This window comes from Anolis carolinensis, chromosome 2 (assembly GCF_035594765.1).
Source record: "Anolis carolinensis isolate JA03-04 chromosome 2, rAnoCar3.1.pri, whole genome shotgun sequence".
Lineage (NCBI taxonomy): Eukaryota > Metazoa > Chordata > Lepidosauria > Squamata > Dactyloidae > Anolis > Anolis carolinensis.
This window is the reverse complement of record NC_085842.1, coordinates 41230138-41248064: the sequence shown is the minus strand read 5'-3', so window position 1 is coordinate 41248064 and position 17927 is coordinate 41230138. Positions and strand designations below refer to the sequence as shown.

Sequence of the window (17927 nt, the reverse complement as noted above, 5' to 3'; positions counted from 1 at the left end):
AAAACTCTGGATAAAAAAACCTGCTAATTTTTAACCCGATAGGTCATTTCAATGAGAAAATTTTGGTCATCTACAAATGCCTAGACAGGGAATTACCTCTAGAAAGATCCCTGGCTTTAACTGGAGTCACAGATGTGACTGATAGAAAAATGTGCTTCTTTGGTTTTCTCCTTCTCTGACACTATGTATTTTTAAACATTTAGATTTGATTCTTTTACAGTTTCTGGCTGTTCCTTTTTTCTTGGAATCAGAACTCTTCCCTGCTCATATCCAACAGAGTAGCAAGCAGTGTTGTTTGCTGCTTTGAGTCCCAATCTGGAAGAAAAGCAGGATAAAAATAAATTAAAAATAACAATAATAATAAGGATATTCCATTGGCATCACAGTATAGAAATTTTACAACAATGATCTCCTAAGAAGAGAGAAGAAACCCAGGAAGATCTTTTTACTGTCAAAATAGCATAAGATAGAAGAATTAAAACAATGTATAGGCCTTCTTCTGCATCAAGATATATCTTCAGAAAACGTAAATAAATTTGAGGGTGAGAATGTTTGTGACAGTAAAGACTTGAAGTCTTCAGAGGTAATGTAAATGTGTTTTGACTGTGCCTCATACAATTATATTTTCCTTTCCTCTTCAGGAGAACGGAAAAGGAAGCCTATTTGCACCCGAGAATCTGACCAGCTCATGGTGTCTGACCAAAGATGTGACCGAATTCCCCAGCCTGATCCAGTGACTGAGTTGTGTAACACAAACTGTGAATTAAGGTATCCCCTGGCCATTCAAGTTTATCTCTTATATATTAAGCTAATTGTCTCTAATGTCTGTTTTCTGACTGTTCTGACTAGTATAATGGAAAATAAAAAGCTTTACACTTGCTTAATGTTTCAGCTTGAAAAAGGCAACCACACTGTGAACAGCTTGCAATCCACTAGAAAGTACTTACATATACTTTTACTATTGCTTTACATAACACTTATACTGTGTTTGCCAGATGTCTCTTCTTTGAAGTGACAATAAATGTACCCTATTTTAGGCATTTTCTTCTCCTCTCCCTCCATCCCAAGATATCACAGTTCCAGAAAACTATGCTCCATAAAGTAAATATCCACCATGTTTCTTCTCTCTCCAACACACACACACAAACCCATATATTTATGTCCAGGTCTTCATCCATCTGGCAACCAGAATTGCACTCATAATCTCCCTGTTCATCAAGTATGATTCCTTTTTGCAATCAGTTTGCCCTAAGGGAAGATTTTGGGGGTGCCTTTTCAGAGTATTACTGTGAGCGCATGTGAATTAGCTCTCATTTTACTCCTGCCACCCCCTCAGAACTTCATTCAGATAGTAAATGTTGCTGAATGCATTTTGAATTGCAGCCATTCTATGACAAGTACAACCAGATCTATTGTGAGATTAAAATGCCATTATATATTCTACATCCTGCTTCCAAAGCTAGTAGAGGTCAACTCTTTTCCTGGCAAATTAGTTCCAAAATAGAAAATAGTTCCTTCTGAAATATTTGCCAGAGGGTGGCTTTGGAAGTGCTGATTCCTTTGAAAGTAGAGGTGTTACAAGTATGCATATGCTCATATTACATCTGTTCAACACTGAAGGATATAAAATTGGATAGAAGTTTTGCTACAATCCTATTTTTGCATTGTCCTATAATGCAGGGGATGGGGGACAAAAAGATCAAAGTGAAATTCAAGCATTAGACTCCAGTAACAATGATGTATTTCAAGCTTTGTAAGTGAATACTTTTTCAAAATTGTTTTCTGCAAATGACTGTGCAACGTTTCAGGTCCAATACAGTCTCTTTCTCAACTTTACATGGAGATACAAGAGTTAAATTTTTCATGTTTTCCTTGAGTTCTTTCCCATCCTAAAAATTTTAAATGCCTGTAGTGTGTATGGTATCATTTTGGCTACAGCAATGTCAAACCCACCTTGACAAGAACGGGGATGAGATAAACAAAATGGATTTCACTATAATGTAAGCTATTACCTGTAAGCAAGAAAAATGAAATGCACAAATATAGGATTGGTGATACCTGGCTTTAACACAGCCCACATGAAAAGGTTGAAATAGATTACAAGCTATATGTTTCAACAGTGTAATGCAGAGGTGCCCCATCCTCCTCAATATAATTCAGGGCTGCATCAACAGGAACATAGTGTGCAGATCAAGAGAAATATTCGTGCCACTATATTCTGCTTGGAATACAGTGTCCTAAGGTCGGGCACGATGTTCAAAAGGGATATTAACAAGATGAAATATGCCTAGAGAAAAGTGACCAAGATGAACAAAGGATCTGGCAGCCAAGTTTTATGCCGAATGATTGAGGCAGCTGTTTATGTGTTGCTTGGAGAAGATGGAGAGATGACATGATAGCTACCTTTGAATATAGAATCATAGAATAATAGAGTTGGAAGAGACCTCATGGGCCAACCAGTCCAACCCCCTGCCAAGAAGCAGGAAATTGCATTCAAAGCACCCCCGACAGATGACCATCCAGCCGCTGCTTAAAAGCCTCGAAAGAAGGAGCCTCCACCACAGTCCGGGGCAGAAAGTTCCACTACCGAACAGCTCTCACAGTTAGGAAGTTCTTCCTGATGTTCAGGTGAAATCTCCCTTCCTGTAGTTTGAAGCCATTGTTCTGTGTCCTAGTCTGCAGGGCAGCAGAAACAAGCTTGCTCTCTCCTCCCTATGACTTCCCCTCACATATTTATACATAGCTATCATGTCTCCTCTCAGCTTTCTCTTCTGCAGGCTAAACATGCCTAGTTCTTTAAGTCGCTCCTCGTAGGGCTTGTTCTTCAGACCCTTGATCATTTTAGTCACCCTCCTCTGGACACATTCCAGCTTGTCAACATCTCCCTTCAATTGTGGTGCCAAGAATTGGACACAGTATTGCAGGTGTGGTCTGACCAAGGCAGAATAGAGGGGGAGCATGACTTCCCTGGATCTGAAATATCTGAAATAATGCCATGTAGAAATGAAGCAAGCACCTATTTTGCTGTAATAGAGACCAGAAAATTAACCAATGGATTCAAATTTTAAGAAAAGAGACTACCTAATATTAAGAATAATCTATTTCCTGTAAGAACTGTTCAGCAGTGGGACTGAATAACTTGGAGGGCTCTTAGGAGGTCTTTAAACAGAGGTGGGGAAAGCATTTTTCAGAAATAATTTAGTTTTATATTCCTGCATTGTAGGGGTTTGGACTAAATGGCCCATGTGAATCTGTCCAACTCTTTAAAATTCAGTGATTCTGTAAGGATCTTAAATAATGAGGATGCTTTTAGTACAGGAGTTTGACAGTGGTGCAGCAACTGGGAAGGGGTAGTTTTTCCTTGGCTTTCTCTTTTGGTTCTACTAGTGTATGTGTATTGGGGGCGGACGGCGGACGGAGGTTTCAGCAGGCATTGAAAAGAAGGCCTTATGGAACCATGTGTTGGATCTGAAATTTTAGCTTTCTCTAAATTCCCTTGACTTAATTGAGAGTGTCACAGTGAAGAAATGCAAGCTTCTCAAGTCAGCCTAGCATTCGACTTATTCATCTGAGAATGCAACACTATACCTTTGCGGAGTTGAATGGCAACCACAAAAACCAGCAACCTCTGTTCTACTACTGTTCTGTCCACTCCCCCCCCCCCCCCCCCAGCATACTAAATGACAGGGGATGCAATTTGATTTCCAGTTTTTCTTACTGTCCCACTTCTCTGTAGGTTTTTAAGTAGAGGCTGGATGGTCTTTATTGGCAGTTCTTTGACTGTGATTTCCTGCATGACATGTTTTCCAGTGAATCTGTTGTTGCTATTTTTTAATGTGATTTCAAATTAACTCTGGCTTATAGCAATTCTGTCATAGAGATTTCTTGGCATATTTTATTCAGAGAATATTTTGCTAAGGTTGAAAAAGCATGGCTTTCCCAAGATCATCCAGTAGGTTTCCATGGCTGATCAGCAATTTGCATCCTGGTCTCACAGAGTCCTATGACTTCATCATATGGACTTTCTTACCCATCGTAGGGCACAACACAGTTCAAGGACGAAGACCACTAGATCCTATGAAATGATGCACAGCTCCTTCCAGTAGAGCTTTGTCCCTGAAGTGTGCTGGAAAAATCCTACAATGGAGCAAGGAGAACATGGGAGTCTTCCCGTGTTCTCATTGCCAGCAATGGGGCCAGCATGGGAGTAAGCCTGGTAGCAATGCTTTGCCCCATGTGATGGGGAAGGCAGCGATGCTGGGAAATGGATTCCCACACTGCCCCAACCCCCCTCCCACTATCGCCCACGTTAGGGCACTTAATGTGATGAGATCCCTAATCAGCATTCAGAGCACTACTCCACTCTGGCTCTTCCTTTTTCTCTATGTTCAGGCATTCCTATAGAATAGGATTGAGAGCCTTACCCTGTGCTCTAGTAATACTTCATTTCATGCATCAGGAAGGGCTGTGCTTTCTTCTCATTCTATTTCATCAGATGACCCACAACTTTCTGCATGATGGAGAGAAGCCCATCTAGCAGTCACAATTCAGTTCAGTCCATTTCTGTTTTGTGGAATGTTCTATAGTTTGAAGGGCATCTTGCAGCGAGAAGCAGTCCCAATCTTCACAGTGTTCTATGTTTGTTGATAGGCAACATGGCAATGTTTACTGGATGAGTTGCAGCTTGAACAGGAAGACTGTAAATGGTTAATTCTTTTAGTTTCAGAATGTTCTAATAATACTTTCCTCCATCCCAAATCTAAAATTTGGAAGAGATGAAGTTAGGAAAGATTTCAAACATTGTGACTGCCACACCTTCAGGCTGCTCTTGAGCTTTAGTCAATGTCCTGTGTCTTGTAGCATTTCTTCATGTGTTCTGCAGCAATAATTCTCATTTTCTGACAATCTTGTTATTTTTGAACTTCAGCCAGTTTGGAATTCTAGGAAATGAATTTCAAACTACAGCACAGTTTAAGAATAAGTTGTGAGACTAGGATATTGTCATCTGATGTGTTCTTCCTTATGATGAGCCTCAGTGCAATACTAAGTTTGTTCATGCCACATACAGTTTTTGCCAACCCTAATCTTGACGATTTAAAGTAAATTAAGCTATTCCATAGTTTGGAAACTTCAGTCATGTATCAAATAAGCCATACATTTTAGATTTAATGCAGCTTGACACCACGGTAAATGTTGCCAGTTGCTGTGCTGGTTCAGGGCAAGTCATTTTTAACTACCATATTTACGAGATTCTAATGCTCACCTTTTTTGACTAAATTACTTTCCCAAAATTAGGGTGTGCATTAGATTTGCGTAATATGGTAAATCCTTTTTTTATTTCAAGGTTTTGAAAATTAAGGTGCACATTCCATACGATAGCCCGTTAGATTAGATAACACATGAGTAAATATGGATAATATGGTTAATAGCTGCACATCTAAAAGAACACACAGTCCTAGCTTTTGAACGCATAGTGGAGACAAATGGACACATGCAATAACTGTGTGTTTAAGATCAGGCACCACATGTTTGTTCGGTTTCTGTTTGCCTTATTCATTCCAGCTTCACCTGTAATGATCTTGCCAGCTTTCTCTTGCAATGAATTACATCACCAAGACATGCTTTTGATCCTACTTAGGTGGCACGTTGTCCGAAAGAGTGAATGTACAGCGCAGTGTGGATTGGGTTACCAAACCCTGGAGATTTCCTGCACAAAATACAGCAAGTTGGAAGGGAAAATTGAGAAATATGATGACCAATACTGCAGTGGCATTCCCAAACCAAGCTCTAGGGAGAAATGTTCCACAGAATGTAGCACAGGAGGATGGCGCTATTCTGCCTGGATGGAAGTAAGCCAGTGATTTGTAGAGAAAATGTAGCACATCCTGAAGGGTGGAAAAGGAAAATGTAATAATAATTATAATAATTTATTTATTTTCCACCTTATGACTTGAGGCAGGGCTCATCATAGTTAAAATATATCACAATACTAAAATATCTTCCATTTATAAGCACATATTAAAACACAATAAACATACAACGTGATTTTAAAATTCATAGTTAAAACTAACTGTCTAGGCCTGCTGCAAGAGATAGGTCTTCAGTTGTGTTTTAATTTCTGACAGCTCATTCAGCTGTCAGATCTCTTCTGGCAGGTCATTCCACAGACTTGAAACAGTTATGAAATGGTGTCAATACCATTGGAGCCCTTTGAGCTTTAAGCAGCTAAAAATTTGCACCAAGAAGAGTTGCAACCAGAATAATTTATTACATAAGTTTGTTTAATGTAAAGTACAATAAGCCATTGGTATCTGCTGGGGCTTGATTTCAAGATCCATTGTGGTTACGAAAATCCATGGACACTCAAGTCCCATTATATACAATGGCACTGTAAAATTATGTCTCGTATATTAAATAGCAAAATCAAATGTTGCTTTTGGGAAATTTCAAGCCATGGATAAAGAATCCATGAATACAGAGGGCCGAATGTATTGTGAAATATGCTTAATGTTGAATGAATATTTTATAATTACTTTACATGATTTCTATATAGATTTTATTTATTTAAGCATAATATGTATTGTATATATTTATATTTAAACATAATATTTATCATATTTTAGGAGACATGGAGATGGGCAAGAGGCAGTAGAGAACAAAGAGTTGTCATTCTTTGGCTACTAGAAGACTTATTCTGTTGTCTTTCTGGCTGCCTAGAGGGTTTTTTTTTAACTAGCCACAGCCATACATAGAAATTGATAATACTTTGGCATAGGCAATTCTGTCTCTGATAATATATATATATATATATATATATATATATATATATATATATATATAGGAGAGAGAGAGGGGGGAGGTGGAGGGGGAGGTGTAAATTGTTCTTGTGTGATTTCAATTTGTTTCGAACAAATAACATCTCTAAGGCAATTAACACCTAAGACAAATCTGTTATGGGGTTTTGGGGGACTGAGAGTGTGTGGCTAACCCAAGGTCATGGTGGGCTTCCATGCCTGAGTGAAGAATTGTACACTGCTCTCCAGAGCTCTAGTCCTACATTCAAACCACAACACCATGCTGGTGTAATATTATCCAATAACATTTAGTGACAATAAATTGACAGTAGTTAATCAAAGATACTTCTTAGAAGCATTTTATATTTTAAAGATAATGTCCCCTTGGTCCTATTGATTCTATTATGCTTTTATATGAACATTTAAAAATTCCAATAGTCTGTTTATATGTAGCACATAGAAGGACACCAGAGTTTTTCATTTTCACTCTTGCATAGGAAGAATAAAACTTTATAGTGTCTGTACAGAGGATACTCTTATAGTCAGGTTTTTCTGAAGATAGAGTGCTGATTTTGCATCTTAAGTCATCACAGACAAATCCAAGTTTGAAGACTTTGTGATCTGCTGATCGAGGTCAAGAAGGTAATGGTTGTTTATCTGCTCTGTACTTTTCTGTCACGTACTGATTCTACTTTTCTTGCTGAAAGTGCTCTAAAAGCTGTGGCGGTGGCACAAGAAGACGCCGAGCTGTCTGCATGAATACCTTCAATGACGTCCTGGAAGACAGTAAGTGCAGTCAACAGGAGAAAGTGACTGCGCAGCGATGCAATGAACTCTCATGTCCACAGTGGAAAACAGGCGATTGGTCAGAAGTAAGAGGCTTATTACCTTGAAGTCATAAAGCAGTAGAATTTAATTCTGAAAAAAAATATGCAAAGCAGGGTGTTGGATTCCATGTGTTTGTGTATTTGTTTACTAAGAGATCAACCAATACTCAATTCCTCAGCAGAGCAAGCTGACTTCCCCCTAACTTTCCCTGGATGACTCTTCCCCCAATAAAGACACAAAAATGCAGCAGTTAACCCAAAAGTGCATCATCATTAGGTGGAAGCTATCTGTGCCTAAATGGCAGTTGCTCAAAGCAGTTTTTTGTTTCTAAGTACTTCATCCCAAAGGATTTGTATTTAAACATCCCCAGTAAAAAAACGCTTAAAACATATTCAAAGTTAAAAACCACAGCATCCCCCTGCATTGATCTTTACAATATTCATCTTTAAAAGACTGAATAAAAACATTTTAGGGTCCATCCAGACAGGGCCTATAATATGGGAGCTCCCGCGGTTTTACTGGAAACATCCAAATGACATCTCTGGTAAAACCGAATTAATTTAAGACAAAGCAGGAAAACCCTGCTTTGTCCTAATTTAATTTGATATTTCATTAGACATGGATCTTCGTAAAAGACCCGGGTCTAATGGAGTATGGGCCCTGTGGAGACAGACCCTTCGATGGTCCTGGGACGTCTGAGAAGTCAGCCCACACAGTCCAATTTGCTTTTTTGGGTACTATGGACCTGGAGAAGTGAAGAGGGAACCCCCCCCTCCCCAACCCCCCCTCCCCAACCCCCTCCTCCCCAACCCCCCCTCCCCAACCCCCCCCCCAAAAAACCCTTTAAAATAAAAGAAAAAATTATCCGGCTACCATTATGCCTTTTGTCATGTTTTTAGAACAAGGATGGTAAAACATCAAAACATCTGGGCGTCCCCTGGGCAACGTCCTTGCAGACGGCTAATTCTCTCACTCCAGAAGCAACTCCAGTTGCTCCTGACATGAAAAAAAAATTACAAGCTGAGTTAAGGCACCTTTTTAAAACACTTATTACGGTGGGAGCCACACTGCCTGAGGGAGCAGTAGCCATTGTTTAAAAATATATATAAATTACCTCTTTTCTAGAGATTATGGCAGAAGAAAGGATTCTATACTGCTCATCTCGGCTCCCCCCCCCCCCATGATCATGTTATCATTTTATTTACAAATGGGCAAGGGGGATTCAGGCTCGAATTACAGTCCTATGCATGTTCAGATGATGGTTATTATTCTTATTATTGACTTATTATTCTCATTTTATTTTTTACCTGCCTCTCGTCATGGCTTGAGGCAGGTTACAGCACAAATAACTATCTAAAAACATTCTATAAAATACACATATTAAAAACATATTTCTACAAGATATGTATTAAAATACATAGAAAAAAGAAATAAGAATAGACATTTGAATCTTGTTAAAGAGAGAAAACTGGGGAATAAATAAAATCACCATCATCCAGTTGTCTTCAGCAGGGCTTACTTGTGAATTCAGTATCCAGAGGAGTACAGCCTAAGTTTTCCTTTAGTTGCACTAAATGGGAATGTTCATGGTGTCAATGCTCCACTGGTCAGGCCTAACTTATCTAAATGCTTACTTTTCTTAGAACTCAAGTATTTGACAGCCTGAAAAAGTAGTCCATTTTATGAACGTTGACAATGAATAGTGAACTTTTGATCCATTCAAATTGCTTACTGTCAGATTGGGATAACCAAGGCATTTTCTTATGCAAATACCTCAATTAGGTCTTGAGGTTTTGCAATGAGGGCCCGAGCATCTAGTTGGTCTATTAGCTGTCCTTTCTAGACTCATTGAAAAAGATGAAATGAGCTAAAACAAATTTTACAAAAGAAGTTTCCTTGCTGTAAAAGCCTATCTACATAATAATTCTGTAGTTCAAGGAACCACCTGACTGGGTCAGCTGCCCATACGGTTCTTATCTTTTAAGAATCCAGTTTTAGCTCTCAATTGGCCTTTGCAAGCCCAGTGTGTTTATACCATGTTTTCTTCTTTTATTTATTGTGTTACCCTGATATTTCAATAAACAACACAAGACATGAGATTTGATTTGTTCTTCTTTCAGTGCTTGGTAACCTGTGGGAAAGGGCACAAGCACCGGCAGATCTGGTGTCAGTTTGGAGGAGATCGGATAAATGACAGACTTTGCAATTCTGAAACTAAGCCAGATTCCATGCAAACTTGCCAGCAGCAGGAATGTGCAGCATGGCAAGTGGGACCCTGGGGCCAGGTATTTGAACCCATTTATTCTTTTCTTTTTGTTGCCGCAAGCTATGTATGTATGTGTTTAAATATTTATATCCCACCTTCTATCTAGTATACAATACAACCAGTCTGACAGATTTATATTCTGAAAATGGTAGAATGATTTTGAAAAGCTAGAAACATATTAGCCTAACCAATTAACAATAGATTAAACCCAGTTAAATTAGTTTGAATGGATTCAGAACACATAAAGGTTTATGTAAATTAAATTAGACACCAAAAGCTTTAGTGAACAACCATATTTTATTTGGTGCCAGAATAAGTGTTGTTGCCACCAACCAGACATCTTGAGAAAGGATTTTCCAGAACAGGGATGCCACAGCAAAGAATACCTTTCCCTTATTCTCCCACAGCATATTGAGAGAGTCAATAAGTTTCCATGGTATATATTTTGGGGACCGAGTAAATGAAGATGATGATAGGAGACTCAAAACAAGTTACAAAAATACAAACAAGTAGTATATACTGGAAGATAGGCCAAGATTTTCAGCCCTTATTTATGCGCTGAAAAAATTCCCCCCCTTATAATTGGGTCAAGGTCAAGGCCAGCAACATAGCCTGCAGGCTACTGCTTGCAATATGTGATCTATTTCTCTCTTCTCCCTTATCAGTGTCTTTTCTTTTGCACAGCCTCCCTCGCTCTTAATCAAGGGAATGTTTTGAAAAGACAAAGACACCCTTGCAAGTCAGGAAGAAGAAAAATATATATTCATTAATCTTATGAAAGCATTTTCCCCTGAAATATTTGTTAAACTCTCAACAAATATATAGGCATTAACCCCTTGCAAGCTTTTGCCATCTCTATGTACCTTTATATGTGTATATATCTATATACATTAATTTATATATGAATTTGCCCTCATATGTTTGCAGGTCTTTGCAAAACCTTTATACATATAGATCCATGTACCTGTGTATCTGTAGCCATACATATACATTATTTTTATATATGAATTTACCCTTATATGTTTGCAAGTCTCTGCAAATATCTATATGAAGAGAGATGTCTGGATAGATATGAATATATTCTTACCTACCTATATATAGGGCTTGGAAATATTACAGGGGGGAAATGAACACACAAATATATCTAGACATCTCTCTCTCTCTCTCTCTCCCTCTCTCCCTATATATATATATATATATATATATATATATATATATATATAGCTTGCAAATATTGTAGGGGGAATGCACACACACACAGAGAGAGAGGAATTTGCAAATGATTCAGGGGTAAATGCATATGTGAAATTAGTATCTATAATTATAGATCTATATCTAGCTCTGCATTGTTTATATAAGCATTGAATGTTTTTCTGTTACTATGTTGGAAGCCGGCCTGAGTCCCCATGGGGAGATAGGGTGGAATCCAAATGAAGTTTTATTATTATTATTATTATTATTATTATTATTATTATTATTATTATTATTATTATTAGGTTATTGTTGATACTATTTTGTTTTTGTTGCCCCTAAGTTTCCACTTATAGAGCTAGTTTATTGTTTTTCTTTGAAATATGGTAAATATTCATAAACATTTAACCTACTGATGCCTCGATTAATGAAATGAAATTTTACTGGTATCTATTTTTATTTTGAAATTTACCCATAGCTTCTGCATTTCCCACCCTTGGCTTATACTCAAGTCAATAAGTTATCCCAGTTTTTTGTGGTAAAATTAGGTGCCTCGGCTTATACTCAAGTATGTACGGTATAGATAAAACCATTTACAAAGAATTAAGAATTAAGTAAAACCATCAAAAAAGGTATTGGTAAAATGGACTTTATGTATAGAATAATTTAAAACAAAGAGAATGGCATGGGGTCAAAGAATAACAGGCAATTACAGTATAGATCAAAACAGATTCCTGAGCCTTATGATTCCAGGGTTTGGAAGAGCAACAATTAAGTACCACATTAACTTTGTATGCATCTTCTTTAAAATTTGGTATGCACCTGACAATTTAAAAATGCAAATATTAAAAAAAAAACATTGCATAAAACTAGTCCAGAGATAGAAAAGATGAAGGGTGGATTCACACTGCCATATAATGCAGTTTGAATTGCATTATATGATCATTGTAGACCCATATAATGCAATTCAATCAGCATTATATGGGTCTACATAAACTATATAATGCAGCCTAAACTGCATGTATGTGACAGTGCTGGTCCAGCCTTAGCCTTATTAGGAATGTTAGCCAATTAGTTCTTGTTTACTGCCTGGATGTTTTTAGATAGTTTTCATATTGCTTAATCTTGAAGAAAAAAATTCCTTAAAGCTTTCAAACCATCTCCTTTATATAGGAACCTGCCTTATACTGCCTCAGACCACTGGGAAATCTAATCCAGTTTTATCAACTCTGAGCAGCAGCAACGATTCTGCAGGATTCTTTGATATCCCTGCTTAAAGGGCTTGGTCAACCCATCCAAGTAGTAACCCTGTTAAACCTATGTACTAACATATGACATACGGGCAAACCCATAGGCACCTGCCCATGTAACAAGACTGTTTCTTAAAGGGTATGTAAAGTATTGCATTGGCATAGGTCGAAGCTGTAGCAGCGTTAACAGCAGAACTACTAGTCCACAGCCCTTCCTTCATTGTTTTTTTTTTTTTTTTGGTGTTTCTGGACAAAATCCATCTGCTAAACTTTTGTGTTTTGCAGGTGCATGAGTCTTTTGAAGCTTGCCAAGAAGAAATCCCCATATATGCAGAATAGGGCCTTGCCATGAATGTGTCTGAAAGGCTTCCTTTGCTTTCTTTAATCTCCATCGGAGTGATAGTTTTGGTTTTATAACTTATTCAAAACAAGTAAATGAATAAACCTGTCCAGACCACACAAATTTTTCTCCAGTCAGTCATGCCTTCACATCATGATCATGTTCTGTTAAGGTTATTGCTATTGTCAGTCTGGTAAAGAACTGTGACAGAGATTATATGAAATTCATAATCCACAGAATGGTAAATGATTTAAACACTTGCACATGTATATTTGAAAGGAATAAATGAAGCACACAGGATTTCAAGGAAAGCAGCCAGTTTTAACTGTTTGACCTAATTTGAAATGGAAGTGACTGAAGCAGTAGAACGGGTCCATATTTATTTTAAACTTCTTGGAGTTTTGCACAAAACGTTGTGCACTTTGAACTGCAGTTCTGTTGAAAAGCCTAGCCAAAGTTACACTTTTCAGCATGTCATTAAATTGACATTGAAACTAGCCTTACTGTATTGATAAATATCATGAACTTCCTTTTCCCTTTTCCCAGTGTACTGCAACATGTGGGCAGGGCTATCAGATGAGGGCAGTGAAGTGTGTGGTTGGTGCCTATGTGTCTGTGGTAGATGACAATGAATGCAATGCTGCCACCAAACCGACTGATACGCAGGTATGTATGTTGGTAAAATCAAGAAACATCAATCTGTATTTTTATAAAAAATATATATTAAAGGGTGTGTGAAAACCCATTACAGTGGGATTGTGTTACACTCAAGGGCTGTAGAGGTGGAGGGGCACAGAGCTACATGAAATGCCTTTAGTTGGAGGGGTTAAACTAGCAATCTAATATGTAAGGAATAATTCAAATGTCTTAACTAAGATCAAGTCTACATTTAACTAATCTGAGGCCAAACTAGATTGGCCCTGGATTGACTGAATCCTGTGCAATGCTGCATCGTTGTCCACACAGACCAGCCAGATTATCACTGCATTGATTCACTAGTTTGTCCCCTGTTCTCAATGTTGGCAACTAATTGGGCCAAACCAGACCTGACCCAGCTGTCAACATGACAAAAGAACTTGAGTTAACGCTATAGATTTTCCAGGAAACACTGGGCTTTTCCACACCTTCCCATAACTTTGAATAAAGTTGGTCAAAAAACTATAGCTCCCCCTTGGAAATAGCCATATATTGTCTGAAAGGCCAATACTGGTTTTGAGGTGAATCTGCCCTTTGCACCAGTGCATAGGTTGTAAGCTCTCAGTAGGAGTTGTATGGAATTTGTACAGTGCATTTTGGTGCTGTACAGATTAGAGCCATTGTGTTGCAGTGGTTTGAGTGTTGGACTGGGGCTCTGGGAGGCCAGAGATTGACTCCATTCTCAACCATGGAAACCCACTGGAGAACTTTGAGCAGGTAAACACCGTGTTAGCTTTAAAGGAAGGCAATGAATTAATATTGCCAAAAGAACTCCAAGAGTGTCCTTTAGGTTTCCATAAGTCGGGGACAACTTGAAAGCACATAGCAGCAGCAACAAAAGTCTGTGCTTTTCTCAGTGTGCATGTACAACATCTGTGGGGTCCGATATTTTGTAATGAGATAGGAAGACAATACAGATGGATAAAAAGACCATGATAGGATGAAAGTATTTAGGTAAGTATATTCTACAGTTTGCCATATGCACTTAGAGTGCCAACATTTAATGTGAAGTGAACCATTTGTTAAAAAATATAATAGCCTTTTAAAAGACAATAGGAGGATCTCTTGTCCCACTAGGATGACCACATTTCCCCTTCTACTTCAAGATCTGTCCAGTACAAGTCTGATTTAAAGACAAAGAACTATAAGGAGGAAGAGTAGGGACTTTGAAGTTGCCTATTCTGAGTTAACATCTGCACAGCAGGCACACAAATAATCTGGTCTCGGTCTTCCTGTGTAGTGACATGTTTTGTAGTTGTTTCACGTATACATATTTCTTGGGGCAAATCATTTTCTTTTATTATCTGTTTAGGTGATATCTGAGTATTCCTCCTATTCTTTTCCTTCATATTTCTGCAATGCGATACTTGTGAGTTGTTGATGTTCCTTAGCAGCTTGCCTTTTCTGATATTTCATACCAAACAGGATTGTGAAATAGCACCATGCCGTCTTCACCCAAACAACCCAGAAACAAAGCAAAGCAGCCACCGAACCCAGTGGAGATTTGGATCCTGGACTCCCGTACGTTAAACCGGTCAGCTTAGGTTGCAAGGAATCATTTTGTAGTTCCCTTGATAAATAAATACTATATGCAGTCTTCAGACTGTGGAGTTGTTGTCCAAAGGGTCAGCTTTTCCCATTGGCATTCTTGTCGCTCTTCCCTAGTGCTCAACTACATGTGGGAAAGGCACCCGGATGAGATATGTCAGCTGTCGAGACGATCAGGGCTCTGTAGCTGATGAGGCTGCCTGCTTTCAACTTCCAAAGCCATCGGCAACAGAAGCATGCACAGTAACACCATGTGGACAGTGGAAAGCTGCAGAATGGACCTCAGTAAGTAGCTTCCTTCTTGACGGGTTGCATAATCTAAAAACCTGCCAAGATGTCTGTTGTTTATGAAGTCATCTTTGTTAGTGGTCAAGAAGAAGAAAACAAATTGTGTAATTGGGTGAAAGGCAAGGCCTATGCTCTTTCCCAAATGTTATCAAATGAAGCAGACTCATCAGTGCATTCAGTGGCTCTCCATTAGCAGTGACTGCAACATCTTCACTCTGTTCTTCATGCTGTTTTGTTGTTGGTGTCACCGTAGCAAAACCAGCAAACTTTTAGCAATTAAATGGGGCTAGACACTAGTGTTTACAGAAACTAAAGTTGGCAGAAAAGGAAGGCAGATGAAGTATAAGTTCCGGTTTTAATCTCTGGATTGTCCAGATAGAACAATCACATTCTTCCCCAACATGATACTTACCAGGTATGTTAGCATGTTGCATTTCAACTCTCGGGCATGTTGACTGGGGATTCCTGTGGGACCTATTATCCAAAACATCTGGAAGGTGCCATGCTGAAGAGGGGTGGGATAGCAGGTGATGGAGAAAACCTGTGGCTCAGCCAATCAGAGTTGAGTTAGAACAGAGGTGGGTAAAATGTAGACATATAAGTCTGTTTTGGGGTGCTTGATATTTTTGAACTGCTTTTTTGTGACCAAAAGAAAAGCTGAATTGTCTCACTTGATTCCTCCTAGGGTATCAATTTATTTTAAATAGGTTGCATACCCTCTCCGCAAATGCAGTGTTTAAAAGTTTTTTAAAACCCTAAATTTCAAAAAGCCCATACATTTCAAAACTAGAAGTGGTTTGCTAGCCGTTGGGAGGGTGGTGGTGGATATTACTGGTCATCTGTGTGACCCCTAAAGGGTCCCAAATGCAGGAAAATTGCCTTCATTTTTCTGCCCACCTCTCAGCTGCATAGGTATTCTGAAATGGTACAAGGCAGGTTTCTGTGTTCCTCATACTGTGAAATTGTCTAATATATGAGACTTGCATCAGTAAATATGCTAATACTTAATATGCTTTTACATAAATGAGTTCCATTTCATATTCCTCAGAGCACATTTCTTGTGAGGGTAATGATTCCAATTTTCTCCTCTATTAATGCAGTGCTCTGTGACTTGTGGGCAAGGTAAAGTGACCCGGCAAGTGGTCTGCGTAGATTACAGTGACCAGATAGTTGATCGGAGTGAATGTGATGTGGAAGATATTCCAGCAACAGAGCAAGAATGTTCTATGCCATCATGCCAACAAATCAATCCTGATTACAACAGACCAATCCATCCCTTCCCTTACCCTGACTATCGTCAAAATAATAATCAAGGAGGAAACTTAAACCAAAACCAAGGTCGTGGGCATGTGCATGGAGGCAACCAGTGGAGAACTGGTCCATGGGGAGCGGTAAGTAGCTGGCAGAAATTCCATTTTGATTCCATTGGAGATTGAGTGGATCTATACTTCATTCATCTTCTCCATTTCAAGATTATCCCAATAAAATGAACATAGAGCTCTAAGAAAATTGCTAATTGTGAATGTATACATTTGTTATTTCTAGCCAAGATGAGTAGTGGGGAATTACATAAAACGGAAAATATTCTCCAGGTTTCAAGAGCACAGTTTGCCATTCAGGGGGAGCTTGCAGGGGGGTGCAAATCTCTAAGGTTCAAAGGAGAACAAAATGATCCACAGACACTGCCCATCTCTGAACTAGAGTTAAGTGGTGACTGGAAAGAGAAAAAAGTGTGATAGTTTCCAGAATGTCCATGTGACTGGAAGATGCTGTAAGCTGCAGTCCACAGCTTTTCTAACTTTGGTTACTTTAAAGGAAAATGAATTCAGGAATAGAACACACTGCTTGGGAAAATAATAGAAAGTGGAATGTGTAACGTATTCCTGTTCAGGATGGAGAGATGGAGTTCTCCCATCTTACATAAGAAAAAATATTTAGTAATTGTAATCATTTCTACCACTAGCATGTATTACATGTGGATTAACACTGAAGGTAACATAATGAAGATGTGAAAGGACTTATTAGTCCCAACAGATACACCAGCCAGATACTTTGGAGAAGACTGTGGCTATCAAATAGAAGCAGAAAGAAACCTCTGGTTTTGCATGTAATCGGCAAGCTACAAACTGTCTTAGCATTTGTTAATTATCTTTTATAGTGTTCGAGTACATGTGCTGGAGGATTCCAGCGGCGGGTTGTAGTATGCCAGGATGAAAATGGATATACTGCCAGTAATTGTGATGCGAGGACAAAACCAGATGAGCAAAGATCATGTGAATCAGGACCCTGTCCTCAGTGGGCCTATGGCAGCTGGGGTGAGGTGAGCAAAGTGTTGCTTTCTACATTTATATAGAAACAAACAAACATTCCAAAATATTTTATTTCAAGAGATTAATTGTTAATTATAAAACTAATTTAACATTTTAAATATTTTGACAATACTTGAATTTCAAATATAAAACATAATTTCCGAGAAAAGAAAATAATAGGATTCAATGGGTGTGTTCAAGATCTTATGATTAAGCTGCACAGTAAATCAATAAAAATAATAATGCAGATTTTTCCCAGAAGGAGTGACAGGGCTGTAAGACCTAACTGAAATGTCATGATCTTGTTTTTTTTTTTTAAGCTGAGAGAAATATGTTGATTCTTCTTATGGTCTGAATGAGATTTTCCTGCTTCTTGCAGGGGGTTGGACTGGATGGCCCGTGAGGTCTCTTCCAACT

At 38.5% G+C, this 17927-nt stretch overlaps 1 protein-coding gene across 6 annotated transcripts in view; it reads left to right on the top strand.

Annotated features, from left to right (window-relative positions):
- adamts9 (ADAM metallopeptidase with thrombospondin type 1 motif 9) overlaps positions 1 to 17927 on the top strand; it is a 185027-nt gene that overhangs the window by 86359 nt on the left and 80741 nt on the right. For all 6 annotated transcript variants that reach the window (XR_010002523.1, XM_062969683.1, XM_062969681.1 and 3 more), the window contains 9 exons: positions 642 to 768; positions 5639 to 5849; positions 7502 to 7666; positions 9743 to 9907; positions 13216 to 13335; positions 14791 to 14886; positions 15031 to 15198; positions 16302 to 16592; positions 17360 to 17521. Coding sequence is in view for 5 of the 6 variants with exons in the window: in XM_062969683.1 (XP_062825753.1) it covers positions 642 to 768; positions 5639 to 5849; positions 7502 to 7666; positions 9743 to 9907; positions 13216 to 13335; positions 14791 to 14886; positions 15031 to 15198; positions 16302 to 16592; positions 17360 to 17521 (1505 nt within the window). In the remaining variant the exon portion in view is untranslated. The remainder of the gene's footprint in view (positions 1 to 641; positions 769 to 5638; positions 5850 to 7501; positions 7667 to 9742; positions 9908 to 13215; positions 13336 to 14790; positions 14887 to 15030; positions 15199 to 16301; positions 16593 to 17359; positions 17522 to 17927) is intronic.